Source organism: Clytia hemisphaerica, unplaced genomic scaffold (assembly GCF_902728285.1).
Source record: "Clytia hemisphaerica strain Z4C2 unplaced genomic scaffold, Clytia hemisphaerica genome assembly, whole genome shotgun sequence".
NCBI classification, from domain to species: domain Eukaryota; kingdom Metazoa; phylum Cnidaria; class Hydrozoa; order Leptothecata; family Clytiidae; genus Clytia; species Clytia hemisphaerica.
Window position 1 is genome coordinate 120,223 of NW_027103811.1, and position 13,812 is coordinate 134,034.

A 13,812-nucleotide genomic window follows, 5' to 3' on the forward strand; every position below is an offset into this window, starting at 1 on the left:
CAACAAGAAACTCTCATAAACGACGCTCTATTATTCGATAAGCTCCCTTATTCGATGAAACACCAATTCCCGCTTAACTGTAAGATCATTTTACGAATGATCGTTAAATGGACATTATTTTGACGTTTTTTTCCAACTGGGAGAATACATTCAAGTTACAAGCAAGTCGAGAAAAAGCATGCCAAATATAATGCCTTATGGAAATCCAGGACAAAGAACAGTTGACTCTCTCTCTAATTCGATCTTCAAGGGACCAGGGATTTTGTTCGAATTAATGAAATATTCGAACTAGAGAGATTATTTTATACTAATTACTAGCTGAGGGGACCAATGTTTTGGTTCAAATTACAGAAAAATTCGAGTATTAAGGTTCGAATTAGAGAGAGTTGACTGTGATTCAATAATAACTATCCACGAAACATCAATATAATTGGAATACAAATGGACGGGAAGCAATGAGCACAGCTTGACTTTCTGATTCTCATAGATACAAAAGAAAAACTGAAACAAACCCCTAGATACAAAATTGTTAATTTAAGAGAAAAGAATACCTAAAAACCCTTTTACAAAATTTGAAAACAAAACCTAAATTCTATTACTACTTAATTCTGACTTTTTCCACAAGTGCGCCAGAGCTGAGCTCATAGAAATTTTGGTGTTAATACCCAATATCCTAGAGAAATAATTAAGAATTTATGATCGTTTAGCTGAGTATGCATATTAGTCGAGGTAGAGTTCGGAGATGAAACATAATTAGAAAAAATAATAATTCAACCTAATCATAAGTATAAAAATCAAAACAAACGCCTAAAGGAATATCGTATTACTTCGAATAAACGGACCGGGCGTTTATTAAATTGTTTGGATTTTAGGCGGGACGGGGCGTTTAAAAGATGGGGGATGGGCGGCATTTATTTGAAGTAATACGGTAATGAGAATACGTATACTTAATCAATCTAAGAGGTCAAGATGGGAATGAGGTAAAAAATGCAATCTATCATAAATTAAAAATAAAAATGAAACAATAATTATTTAAAAATAAATTTATTTGGGACATACAGCTGACAAAAGCTCTCTTCTACTAATTCAGAATCATAAAAGCTTATTAAGAACGGAAGATACTGTCATCATAAAAAGTAATTCAATTCAACTTTACAGCAAGTTTTTAACTAAAATATCTAAGAAGCCATGTTTTTAACGCGCATAGTTCTTAACATGCAAATGCTCGAAAAAAGTCACTCAGTATTTTAACTACGTGGCCAATAAACTGAAATTCGTGGTCAATAAACTGAAATTTAGCTTAAAATTCATCGCAATAATATGGCTCGTCTATTCCACATGTAGGTTACTTAGAAGAAGAGAAGCTCTGAGAGTCTGTATTCATCCTACCATCCTCTAATCATTCATCATTTTGACAAGATGGTTTTCATTTCTCGCATGAGATTGGAACCTACACTGATCTTCTCACAATTGATGGTGATGGTAGCTTTGTCAGCCTTCAGATGAACGGAGACCAGTACCGGAAGGCTGGACGAAATTAACACTCCAGAATATCTGAAATAGTAAAGAGAAAACACAGTGGTTGAAACAATTTCTTTTAGTATACGTCGAAAAATGGATTTTTCACAGCAAATTAGTATATAATGAAATCTTAGAGAACTAAGACTCTTTATAATCTTTAAAAAGAACTTTTAACACTGCTAGGTATGCCGTAAACAGCCATAAAAACGTGCCTGGTCAAATAAGATGAAAAAGATATTTCACTTACTTCACCTAACAAAGGATCCAACAAGTATGTATAGATATGTATAGATAGTCGATATTTTACTTGGATATCCTAGTAATCTAGGACCTTTAGGCATTCTTTCGATTATGAGTGAAGGTAGAGAAGGTAGAGAGTCTATCACAATATTTCCCTAACATCCTGCCTGGATGTGCTTGGAATTTGAACACAGTACATTGCGGTGCAAATCTGTTTTCAAGGGGTCCATGGTTAGCCGGTTCAGCTATCTATTTACTGAACGGAACATTGGACGGCGTGGGGAGTCGCACTACAAACACTGACACCTTTGACCACCTGCCCATCTTTCCTTAAATAACGTTTATATTCTAAAATAAACGAGAACTAGTCGTTTAGGGGTAAACACACTGAGTACCTCGTGATTTTGCCTTCCGTGACAGCTGGCGATGGTGAACGTGTGAGGCTTGCGCTCTCTAAAATACGCTTAGCAATTAGGTTGTCATCAGCCGAGACTGCTGCAGAAACCGTACAAGTTGTTGATGATTCGTTCATGCCGGTTAGCTTCTTTTGTTGTGTTGTGAACTCGTTTTCGATGAGGTTCGTACCACGCATTAATTCGCCGACTGGAATATTGACGGTGACCGAGAATTTGTTGTTTTCGGTGCTGAAATGAAGAGTAAAACGAAATATAAAATGTATGAGGCTGACAGTAATATGAGCTTGTAAATGTCCTGTTCTTAATTTCAACTCGTATCAAGCTAAAGCAAGAGGGGGCTCTAATATACGCTTCGTTGTCCAAACGTATTAATCTTCGGGTCTTTGATTGAGTGAAAGCATTTTACTACCAACTTCAGAATCAGCTATCAGTCAACTTTTTATAACCCCTTTACAAAGAAAAAGTTGAAAGTTGAAATGATACCAGATGTCGAATTTAGCAGGTTGCATCGTGTCTTTGAAATCCACTCCGATGGCTGTAGCGATGGTTTGTCCTGCCGCTAGCGATTCTGTTAAGAGAAACATTTACGTGTGTAAAAGAATAGCAGTCTTCAATAGACGACTTAAACCTAAGCACTTATTTAAGGCTCCAGCTCGTGTAAAAACTACTATAAAACAAGGAACTTTTTTTATTAAATTTTCTTGTGTGAAAAATTCAACGCCTGGGGAAGGGAACTTTTGTTCTGTTTTGTTTAGTTTAGTTTTTGACCCCTTTTTCCGTAACCGATTGAAAAAGGCTTGAATGTGTAAGTGAAAAAAAGATTCGTAAACAAAACTGTATGAGTGATCAAAGCGAAAAAAATATGTTACCGATTTCAGTGAACTCGTGCATTTCGGAGCCAGACGATAATTTCTAAAAATAAAATGAGTATAAGATTTAAATGGCTTTCAAAAAAAAATGTGTCCAAGTACCCCTGGCGATATCACTTAGTGCCTTGCGGGGGGATAGCTATTTATTTTTCTGTGTTCGTTTTGTAAGTAGTATATGTTCGTAAGAGTAATGTAGTGTCTTAAATTATGAATTTAAAGAGAAAAAAAAGGTAAACAAAAAAACCTTGTTCCCGACGTGAATTTTCTTGATTTCGTTACCGCTTTGATTTTTCAATTCGAGTTCGATGGCCACCATGTTGCGACTGTAGATGCACGGGCCACGTGTGTAACGGTAATTAACGACTAGCCCCTTTCCATTGATCTTGTTCAAAAGCTCGTATGTTTTCGTGTTTCCAGGCTAAGGTAAAGGAAGAGTTAAGCGCAAAAAAAAAACTATTGCAAAAAAAAAAAAAAATAAAATAAAAAATGTCTTAACGTCAGAAAAACGTTCGAAAATAAACGTTCATAACTCAAAAAAAAAAACTATTAGAAGTTTGACCTTGGATTGAAAAGTTAAACTGTTTCTTAGTAGCATAATCTAAGAATGCGGTATTCTAGGTAAGATTGCGCGAGCGTTTATAGATCTTTTATTAATCTAAAATCAAATCTATGGGTTGTCTGAAGAGCGAAAGAACGGAACTTCCAAAAAGTTAATTGAAGTTGATACAGTCAACTCTCTCTAATTCGAACTTCTATTGTTCGAATCTTTCTGTAATTCGAACTAAAACATTAGTCCCCTCAGCTAGAAAGTAGTATAAAATACTCTCTGTAATTCGAATCTTTCTCTAATTCGAAAAAATTCACTGGTCCCTTGAAGATCGAATTAGAGAGAGTCAACACTGTATATATTTAGGATATTACAAGGTTCGTTAGATCCTCAATTTAAGCAAAAGGCAAACTTACTGTAGATGCATTGTAAGAAGCGATGTTTGAATAGCCAGAGGGATCCAAGCTCAACGAGTTCATATCAGAGGCTAGTGATGGTGTCAGAACGTCATTTCCTCCGTTAGTTGCAGGAGCTGGCGAAGTGACTGTGAAGAAATAGGAATTGAATTAACAAATGTCACCTATTAATACGCAGTCCCTTAACTTGATCCCATCAAATCTTTGGTCTACGCTTTCTTTTGGAGATTTGGTACCGATAACTTTACCCAATGTAGGAACTACCTTCTTAAACGGATCATATGTTTGGTGTACAACCCTGATCGAGAGTAAAACTTGAGGATCTTGTAGCGAACTAATACAAACTCTAACACAAATACCGCCGTCGTGTAGACCTTACTTTTGTCCATTTCTTTAAAAAATAGTCTTTCTTACAGTCGTCTAAGTCCAATAGTTGGTCATAGCCGCTTTGGCTGTGTGGTGGTGGTTGTGATTTCTTCTCGTTCTTTTTCTTCCCTTTCGACGGCGGCGGCTAAAGAAGAAACAAGTTTAAGTGTTTCGCTGATTCAGTCGTGATTTCTAATATTTGTAGGAACAGGCCATGGAAGGCAATTATATTATTTCGGTTATAAAGAGATTTTGCATGATATGAATAATTCATTATTCCGGTCCGTAAAAAAATTACAAGTCTCTTCTTAATTCGGTTCTTCTTCATTCCCCTCCAGACCTCAAAAAAAATTTTCTCTAAAGATCATTCACCTAAACTCAATCGTGACAATTTTTTACTGAAACTTACTTTCTTGACAACTTCTTCTTCTTCAGATGATTCTTCTTCGCTCGATTCTTCTTCGCTCTCCTCCTCAGAGCTTTCTTCTTCAGATTCTTCGCTCTCCACCGCAACAGCTTTTTGTTCTTTCTCTTCTTCTTCCTCATCGCTGGAAGCTTTTTCACTTTCTGATAATTCGTCGAATTCACTATCTGTTGATAGAGAGAAATTCATGTTTTTTTAAGTTAGGTATTATACGCGATTCAAATTGGAAATTATAACAAATGGATATATGTAGTTCTAAGGCATAGGATCTGAAATATGAAATCCTGCTTTTTAGCTTAATATAAAATCAGAAGGGTATATGCTTTCAAAGAATGAACAGTGACACTCTTAAAGTCTTATTTCCAACAAGATATCAGTGTAGCCTGGCTATTAGACTAAGGTTCAAAAAGCCTTTTTAAGCAATAAGAAAGAAAATAAGTATTGAGATATACGGTATATCCTGCATTACCAGGACCCCCAGACCGGGGGGGGGGTACTTAGGCAAAATGGATGTGCGAGCCCCTTTTCACACCCTCGAAAGTCCCTAGAAGGGGTACAAAAACCACAATAAGCCATTTAGTTTGTAAGGGTTCCAAAGTTACCAAAATCAAAAAACGACTACCTCGAAGGGTCATAAATTGGACAACATTTTAGCAAATCAGTCTCTCTACCCGTCACCTCGCAAACCTAGTACCCCGGACTAAAAACTGTTCAATGACAGCATCTTACCTTCGCCGTCATCTTCACTTTCTTCTTCAGATTCCTCTTCTTCTTCGTCAGCTTCAACTTTTGCTTCTTCTTCTTCCTCCGAACTCTCCTCTTCGCCGCTTTCTTCTGAAGCAAGAGTAATAATACATATTAACGGTCATATAACTCCTCAACCTTCACTTTTTATTCATTTGAGGTACAAATCACCTCCAATTTCCTCATCATCCTTAGTCTCTTATTCTTCTCCCTCACCCCAACCCTCCCTTGTCTTTCCTCCCCTCTTTTCCTTCTTGACAGCCTTTCTCGAAATCTCCATCGACCTCCTTCCTCATCTTCTCCACCTTTCTTGCCCCACCTTCGAAACGCTCCTTCCAAATTTTTCTCCCCTATCTTTCTATCTCCGCCACCCCTGGCCACCCTCTTTCCCATTTTATGTCGCCAATGTCTCAATCTTCTACACCACCTTCATCACCTCCCATCTCATTTTGACAAAGCTCCATGCCAATCTTCAACAATGTCACGGCCTATTAAAATTACCCTACCTTCACTTTCTTCGTCCGAATCGTCTTCATCGCTTCCACTCTCCTCTTCTTCTGACGAAGAATAAAAGCCTTTGTCTTTCTTGCTTTTTCCTCCTTCAACGCCACCCTTGCCTTCTTTGTTCAGTAAGAATTGATTGCCCCATACTGGTTGCACCTAAAAAAAACAAGATATTCAAAAGGGGGAGATTGGAAAATACAAAAAAGTGCAGAAGATCCACAATGAGTTTTATTTGAAATTCAGGCACTGTATGCTAAGTCGTTGATTTAAAAACGTCAAACATCTGTCATTTTAGAAAGTCAAAAGTAAACGGGAAAAAGTCCACTAATTCATGACTGACTAGCATAAACTGCAAGGCGATAAAGCTGTGGCAAAAAACCAGGCTATCGTATAAGGCGACAATTCGGTTCAATTCAAGTACTCTTAGGTTCCAAATAAACGGGGGGGGGCCTAATTGCCGGGGGGGAGTTGGAAATTGTACTTCTGAAACCCCAAAATAAGGTAAAAATAGGCTAAGATCAGGCTATTTAGAGCAAAATTAGGGGCCTTCTCTTTGACAGCTGAAAATATTCTTAGAGATTAATAAACGGGGGGTCCTAATAAGGTCCGGGGGGGTTGGAAAATTTTCGAAAAATTAACAAGCGGGGGAGGGCGTTTATTTGGAACCTAAGAGTACGAACGAAGTTTCGAAAATGGTTCATGTTCAGGATAACTCTAATTATAATATAATACGACTTTGTTGTTTGGCTATAAAGAAGCCATTTATGCGTAAAAGACAACGACGAAGACAGTGACAAACTTACCTCAACATTTCTGACGGATGGGTCAGGTTGTTGATCAGGGAACTCTGGCAATTCTTGGTAACCAGCTGCTTTGGCATCAATCATATGAGATAGTGAGCCAAGTTGGTATGCACTTCGATCTATAGGGTGATTGATGTAAACAAAGAAATGTTTTGGGTAGTTTTGTTCATTTTTTTGTATAATAGGTACAAGCTATCAAATAGTGGTTCAAAAAGTTTGGTCAAAAGCTACTTAGTAGAGTGACTAATAAGAATCCATTTGAGCTTATTATCATCCATCCTCAAATTTACCCCTACGAAATTGTAATTCCATTTTTTTTTTCGTTCACAGTGATACCCAAGAATTGTAACTTAAGTAAGGAAGATGTATCGGAGTGGATATCCAAGTTACCTTTGAAAAGAGATTCCAGTACAGGAGCGGGTTTCTCTGCCAGGAAAATCTTTTTGGCTTTCTTCTTCAAATTAGCTCCTCCCTAATTGAGAAAACGATGGAAAAAAATTTACAAGGGTTTTGGTTTGTTTAAAAAGAGCTGGGGAGTGCAGTTATTTCAAATAAACTTTTCTGACTGTCTTAGAAGAATATAGGAAAGTATTATAACAAACTAAAATTCAGTCAGGATTCAATGAACTATTTATGTCAGATTGCCCTGATACATTCTTCCCTGTAAAATTATCGAATACATTCTCTCCTATTTGTATCATTAAAGGTAAAACACTTCCCCGAGCTTCCTAAAATTTAATAAAAATCTCCCATTCCACAGACTTTATCGTCCCTCTTATCCATGGGTAATCAAAATATGGTTATACTGCTCATACCTCACTTTTCTCCGTAGGAGAAGTAGGAGTTTTCTCGCCGCTACATCCTCCAAACTATGGGTTAACCCTGGGTAATCAGAGATGATTATACTGCTCATACCTCACTTTTCTCCGTAGGAGAAGTAGGAGTTTTCTCGCCGCTACATTCTCCAAACTATGGATTAACCCTGGGTAATCAGAGATGATTATACTGCTCATACCTCACTTTTCTCCGTAGGAGAAGTAGGAGTTTTCTCGCCGCTACATCCTCCAAACTATGGGTTAACCCTGGGTAATCAGAGATGATTATACTGCTCATACCTCACTTTTCTCCGTAGGAGAAGTAGGAGTTTTCTCGCCGCTACATCCTCCAAACTATGGGTTAACCCTGGGTAATCAGAGATGATTATACTGCTCATACCTCACTTTTCTCCGTAGGGAAGAGAAGGAAACGCAAGAAACGTGCACGATCTCTGATGTCAAAGTTCTGATCATACTTGGCCAGTTGCAACACGTACTGGTACAATGTTCTTGTCTAAAAATAAAGAGATCAAAAAATAAAACGGTATAGTTATGATTTATGGGGTTGGGTTTCTTTACTGCTTCCGTTTAATGTGAAAGACAGAAGACGGAGAAGAAATCGATTTTTGAATGAACACATTAAAGAGATAATCACATACGGTTTGAGAAATTCTGCCTGTAGATTGCTTTAAATAGTCCTGAGAAAAACCTGAAAACTTTTTTGCCCAACTATTTTCAAAATCGAGATATTCAAGTTAAAAGTTTTTTTAGTTAGGAAATAATTTCAACGTAAGAACCGTGTAAGAACACTCTTATTAGATATTTCAAATTGTCATATCTGAACTTTGGAAACAACTTCGACATAAAGGAATCAACAGGAAAAGATATATGAAACCATCTGATTATCCCTTTAAAAAATCACTCAGAACGGTTCTTTGTAGTTACTTTGGAAGACAAGTGTTTCATCCAATTCAAAATGTTAAGAAGCGTAGAAGGACGCCCGTCTAAATTAGATCTACTTTCTGGAAACCTTCTACACGCTTTTTTTTATAAGAATAGTGTAAATCCATTTCATTATGGATATTCTTAACTTTATTGGGAAAATCATCCTAAAATATTCTTACAGCATATTCTTAGGTTAGGGTCCTAATTCAGACTAGATTTAACATTTACTAAATGTACATACGTCTCAAGCATAAGATGGCATCTTTGTGAAAGGAGTGAGCCTTACTTGGGGGTACACGTTTTTTTTTTTATTAGAACCCAGTTTATAAGAACATTTAGGCTGAAATTCGTCGAAAAATTAAGAACATCGTAAGAACATGACCAGCCTAAGTTTGGAAAAAAATGACAAAAAACTACAATTTTTCTTCTTTTCAAGCAGTTTTAACCCAACTTAGGCATGGATTTTCTAAAATCGAGAGTCAAATATTGTCCAAATTGTACCAATTTTATATGCTCTTTATTTTGCATGATATATTGTCGATTTAGAGTAGTCTGAAAAATTAAGAACGCATTTAAGAACATTCAAGGCTGAAAATTGCTAAAAAAATAAGCACATCCAGGCTCAGCCAAATTTTAAGTGTTCTAATAAAAAAAACAACGTGTAATTGACAATTTATAATTAACAATGCTCTAAAAATGGCATTCTTCGCTTGAGTAGCAAAATTCCATGATGGTGATATTCTTAGCATATTCTTAATTTTTTGGCCATTTTCATCATGGACATTCTTATAAAGTGTATTCTTATAAAAAAAAGCGTGTATCTTTTTTGGTATTAAAGCATGGTAAAGTATTTCAACTGCCATGTCTTATCAATTGAAAATGCTGAATGATATTATATTTCCAGCAGGAAGATTCTTTGTACTGAATATGAAGATGTGTACCTGCTTTGAGTTGGTCACGTAAAGTTTAGCACCAAGATTGATAATTTGTAGCTTGACGAGGTCATCCTGATAAAAGAGAGTAAAAAATTAAGAGATTTTTTAAATAAAAGCAATTGTTTCCGAAAATTCAAAGCCTAAAGATCTTTATAAATTACAAAAAAATCGTTTCAATCATTGGCTTAAAAAAAAAACATAATAGGAAAATATATATATACATTTTATTTTCATACTATATATATTTGCCTAGTACATCAGGATGTGCGAGGATGTCCCCTGCCTGGTGTCTTGTGCAGTCGGCTCCAAAGGAGTCTAAGGTGTTTACACCTTCGTTGATTCATTTTTTGTTTTCTTCTCCTGTCAGTCTACCTGGAGTTTGTTGTCATCTTGTACAGGCCGCTGGGGTAATGTCGCCTGACTGTCTTGAATGACAGTCAGCCTGTCCCAAGCCAGGATAAAGACAGAGGGACCCAGAGAGGACTAATTACCCTTTCATTATAACATCGTCTCTCTAAGAGGAAAAAGAATTCGGCCATTCTTTGTTGTTTGTAGATCTGACAGGAGAAAACATTTTATTTTCATACTATATATATATAAGTTTCCGAATTAAATCATCATGTGTTGCAAAAATACGAATTTCACCAACACATGTTAATGGAATCATCAATTTCATACTTAGCCTCGTCAGATGGTCGAATAATATGTAAAACTGCGAGTGATTATTATTTAACATATTTGGCCCTAGCCATGTTTGTGTGATGCGTAATAGTTATCGGACAGAAGCGAGTACAATATGATAAATATTTTACGAGTTCCGAGATTTTTCCGGAAAATATACGGAAAATCCGGAACAAGTTTTTGGATCGCCAATAAAAAAAAAAATCTTCTCACCTCAGTCGCAAAAGTTTTCGCCATTTTACGTAAAACATCAGGTGCCACTTTCGGGATGCGTTCAGAGTACTCTCCAATCAACCACAAGATACTGGCTCTAGCCATCGGCACTTTAACCTTATCCAAGAGTTTGGCCATGTGCGTGATAACATCGTTGTGTCCTTTCTGACCCATTTGTAAGAGTTTCTTGATGACGATGATACATTCACTGACCACTGTTTCGTCACGATTGGATAACATCCTAATGAGGCCTGCTAGGCAAGTGTCTGCGACTTCGGGGATGTTGGACGCGCAACGACCGATGGCTTGGATGGTTAAAGCAGCAAACTCTTTGTCAATGCTCGCAACGTAGGTCTTGAGGATGAGAAAAGTAGTTGAGAAATAAGTAAAAGTATATTCTTCCGGTGGCTGTCGGCGGAGCCGGGAGTGGGAACTGGGAGTTCGAATGCTGAGGCGGAGCGCCATACCTACACGCAGTTCCCCGCAACTTCCGAGATCAGACTAACAAATATAAACTACTTATTCGCCGAGTTGGCGATAACCGGGGATCCTCTAGAATGGGACGAATTATTATCAAGCAAAAGTCTCTATTATATCTTAAAGCCATTGCAGCCTCCCATTTGAAGGGTTAAAGACCGAAAGTAAAGGGAGGGAAAAAACTTTCTTTAAATTGGCTACTTAGACAGCATGATGATAGTTATTTTCTTTACTCGTTTTTTTTTAATAAGAGCATTCAAATTTTTTGAAGCCTTCGGATGTTCTAAACTTTTTGAGTTTTTAGCCTAAAAATGTTCTCAACATTTTCTTATTTTGACCATTTTCCTAAAAAATAGGGTGTTTTTTTAGTCCAGAAAACCTTTAAACTTGTTCTTAACATTTTGGCCAGCGAAACCTTGTGTTCTTATATAGTTTGTTCTTATAAAAAAATATCATAGCTTCAGCCAGGTTTCTAGCTCCCCCAACAATGTAAGGTCCCCCCCCCCAACAATTTAGCTCCCCCAAAAAAATTGCCTTGTGCTAGGTCCCTTATTAACACTTGGGGAAAAACAAAAACTCCCACCCCCGTAGAGAAGTCAATAAAAAATATATGCGAGTACAGTACTGATAAATGAAAACTCGATTTTACTTGTATTAATATTTATGTTTACAAATCTTTTGCTTTTTTTTTATTTAATAGTAAGATAAGAGATCTTTTGAAATTAGCTGAAAAGCCCCCAGAGTCTCAGTCAGATCATCTAGGCCCCCCAACAATCTAGGTCCCCAAAATATTTTGGTAATTTTAGCCCCCAGGCTCTTTAAAGGCCAAAATATTTCTGGGCTGAAGCTATGGATATGTATATAACCTGGAATCGACATCTGATTAATTTTTCAGAAAGAATCAGTTTAAAGGTTTTTCTTTTAAACAAGAGTGATATCGTTTGCTTACTCATCAATTTTAATTCACAAGCTTTTTCACATTGGATTGACACGGATGTGGAATAAGATTGGTCAGAAAGAGGAAAAGAAAAACATTTTTTGCCTATATCAGCATAATATAACAATAGCAAGACACTCTCCTGATATGAAATATGTGTCTGATATGAAACGGAAACACTTATGTAAAAAGAAATGGAAGAGGTGGATGTTACCTGAAATTCTCGAAGAACTGTTGGTATATTCGACTCTGTTGCCAAGTTTGTCAATATCTCCAACTGGAAAAGAATAATCAGAGAGAATAACTGTATAAAGAAACCTTTTGTCACGAAATGTTTCCTTAAATATTTTAAAGGTTTTGTTTTGATTGAAAGGTCTGATGATGCTGGGGAGTTTCTAAACATCGACCAGAAATAGCGACCACGACCAGCGACCACGACCGGCGACCAGACAAATTTGGGTTATCGAGTTTATTTGCTCTCTCCACCGTAGAGAACATCCAAATCGAGTCCTGGGCTTTCAAATGGACCACTGAGCACGTGGCTGAGAATTACTGTAGCTTAGAATACTAAAAGTGACCTTTGACGTTACCAGTCATTTTCTAGACGAAGTGACACTTTTTGACAAAAATATTGACAGGGCAATTAAGTGTGATGCCTGTAAACTTTATTACACGAAATATTTCAATTGTACCGAATGAGATGCCTTTAGTATGAACAGATAGAATTTGTCAGTAGGAAAAAATCCGGAAGGCCACTTTTAGAGATATGAATCTAATCAATTATTCTATTGTCCTTACATTGTTAAAATGACTTATTTTCACAAAATAATGATTTAATGATCAAATATAAAGCTTCTTAAATGAATTTCAGCAAAAAATTTGCTGCTAATTAATTTGATGCCGAAAATACAAAAGGATAGAAATTGACACCCCATTCAAGCTCCAAGAGCGTTGAGATAATGGCTGTTCTACACGTTTTGCACGTGGCTTTAAATAGATGAGACAGGGGTGAGCTGTACTCTTCAATTCGATAAATAATTGATCATAGGAGAAAGACTCTAAGGTGGAGAAAGAGGAAAAACTTGATAACCCAAATTTATCTAGTCGCCGGTCGTGGTCGCCATTTCTGGTCGATGTTTAGAAACTCCCGATGATGCTGATGTAGTAAAAACAAGTGCGACAACATTAGAAAAGGGTTTTGAAAAAATGAAAATACATTGAATAAAAAGACATTCCTCAAAGACATACATATCAGACATACTGATACTCTTTCGAATGTTTTTTTATGTTTGGGGCCGCCCACATAGTACGTACGCACTAAGGGGGAGAGGAAGTCTTCTCAAAAGCGTATGCTTGCGTACAGGGGGGGGGAGGGGTCAAAGGAAAATGTACGTACGCAGAGAAAATGTTTTCATAGCTCTTTTTTGCTTGTTTTTTGTCGACTTTTACGATTTTGAGATTAGATTGTCATGAAAAAGTAGTCTAGCAAGCTAGACAACCAATTCAGACATAGTTGAAATAAAGCAAAGAGTAATGGAGGGAACAATTTTAGTTGTCTAGAAACCTTTGTGCACTAATTATAAACAAAAGAAAAGTGTTAATATTGGGCATACAGGAAAACTGGGAGCCGGGAGGCGGGAGGCTGAACCGGGAGCCGGGAGTCAGGAGGCTGAAATCGAAAGTGGGAGGCGGGAGGCTGAAAACGAAAGTGGGAAGGGGGAGGCTGAAAACGAAAGCTGGGAGGCGGGAGGTGGGGTTGGAGTCGGGAGGCTGAAAACGAAGGTGATAGGCTGAAAACGAATAGACGAAAGGCCGAAAGCGAGAACTAAGTTGCAAAGATAAACAAAATCTTGTGAAGATAAACAAAAACAACAATTTAAAAAGCACTCTCACGAGTTCCGTATCGTTTGTTAGTATACGCTTTTTCAATTATAATAAGGAACCTTACGGGGCCTGGAC

At 37.1% G+C, this 13,812-nt stretch overlaps 1 protein-coding gene across 3 annotated transcripts in view; it reads right to left on the reverse strand.

Annotated features, from left to right (window-relative positions):
* Window positions 1-456: 456 nt before the first annotated feature.
* Window positions 457-13,812, reverse strand: part of LOC136806564 (AP-3 complex subunit beta-1-like) — a 37,521-nt gene continuing 24,165 nt past the window's right edge. The window contains exons 11-26 of one of the 3 annotated variants that reach the window (XM_067063150.1): window positions 12,068-12,130; window positions 10,440-10,793; window positions 9,552-9,617; window positions 8,066-8,179; window positions 7,241-7,322; window positions 6,851-6,969; window positions 6,050-6,203; window positions 5,529-5,633; window positions 4,785-4,966; window positions 4,424-4,520; window positions 4,010-4,137; window positions 3,291-3,464; window positions 3,047-3,089; window positions 2,661-2,745; window positions 2,157-2,405; window positions 457-1,554 (exon numbers count right to left, since the gene is read on the reverse strand). In XM_067063150.1, coding sequence (XP_066919251.1) covers window positions 1,407-1,554; window positions 2,157-2,405; window positions 2,661-2,745; window positions 3,047-3,089; window positions 3,291-3,464; window positions 4,010-4,137; window positions 4,424-4,520; window positions 4,785-4,966; window positions 5,529-5,633; window positions 6,050-6,203; window positions 6,851-6,969; window positions 7,241-7,322; window positions 8,066-8,179; window positions 9,552-9,617; window positions 10,440-10,793; window positions 12,068-12,130 — 2,163 coding nt within the window. In that variant the 3' untranslated portion in view covers window positions 457-1,406. The remainder of the gene's footprint in view (window positions 1,555-2,156; window positions 2,406-2,660; window positions 2,746-3,046; window positions 3,090-3,290; window positions 3,465-4,009; window positions 4,138-4,423; window positions 4,521-4,784; window positions 4,967-5,528; window positions 5,634-6,049; window positions 6,204-6,850; window positions 6,970-7,240; window positions 7,323-8,065; window positions 8,180-9,551; window positions 9,618-10,439; window positions 10,794-12,067; window positions 12,131-13,812) is intronic. The other 2 variants (XM_067063152.1, XM_067063151.1) reach the window with 2 other exon arrangements.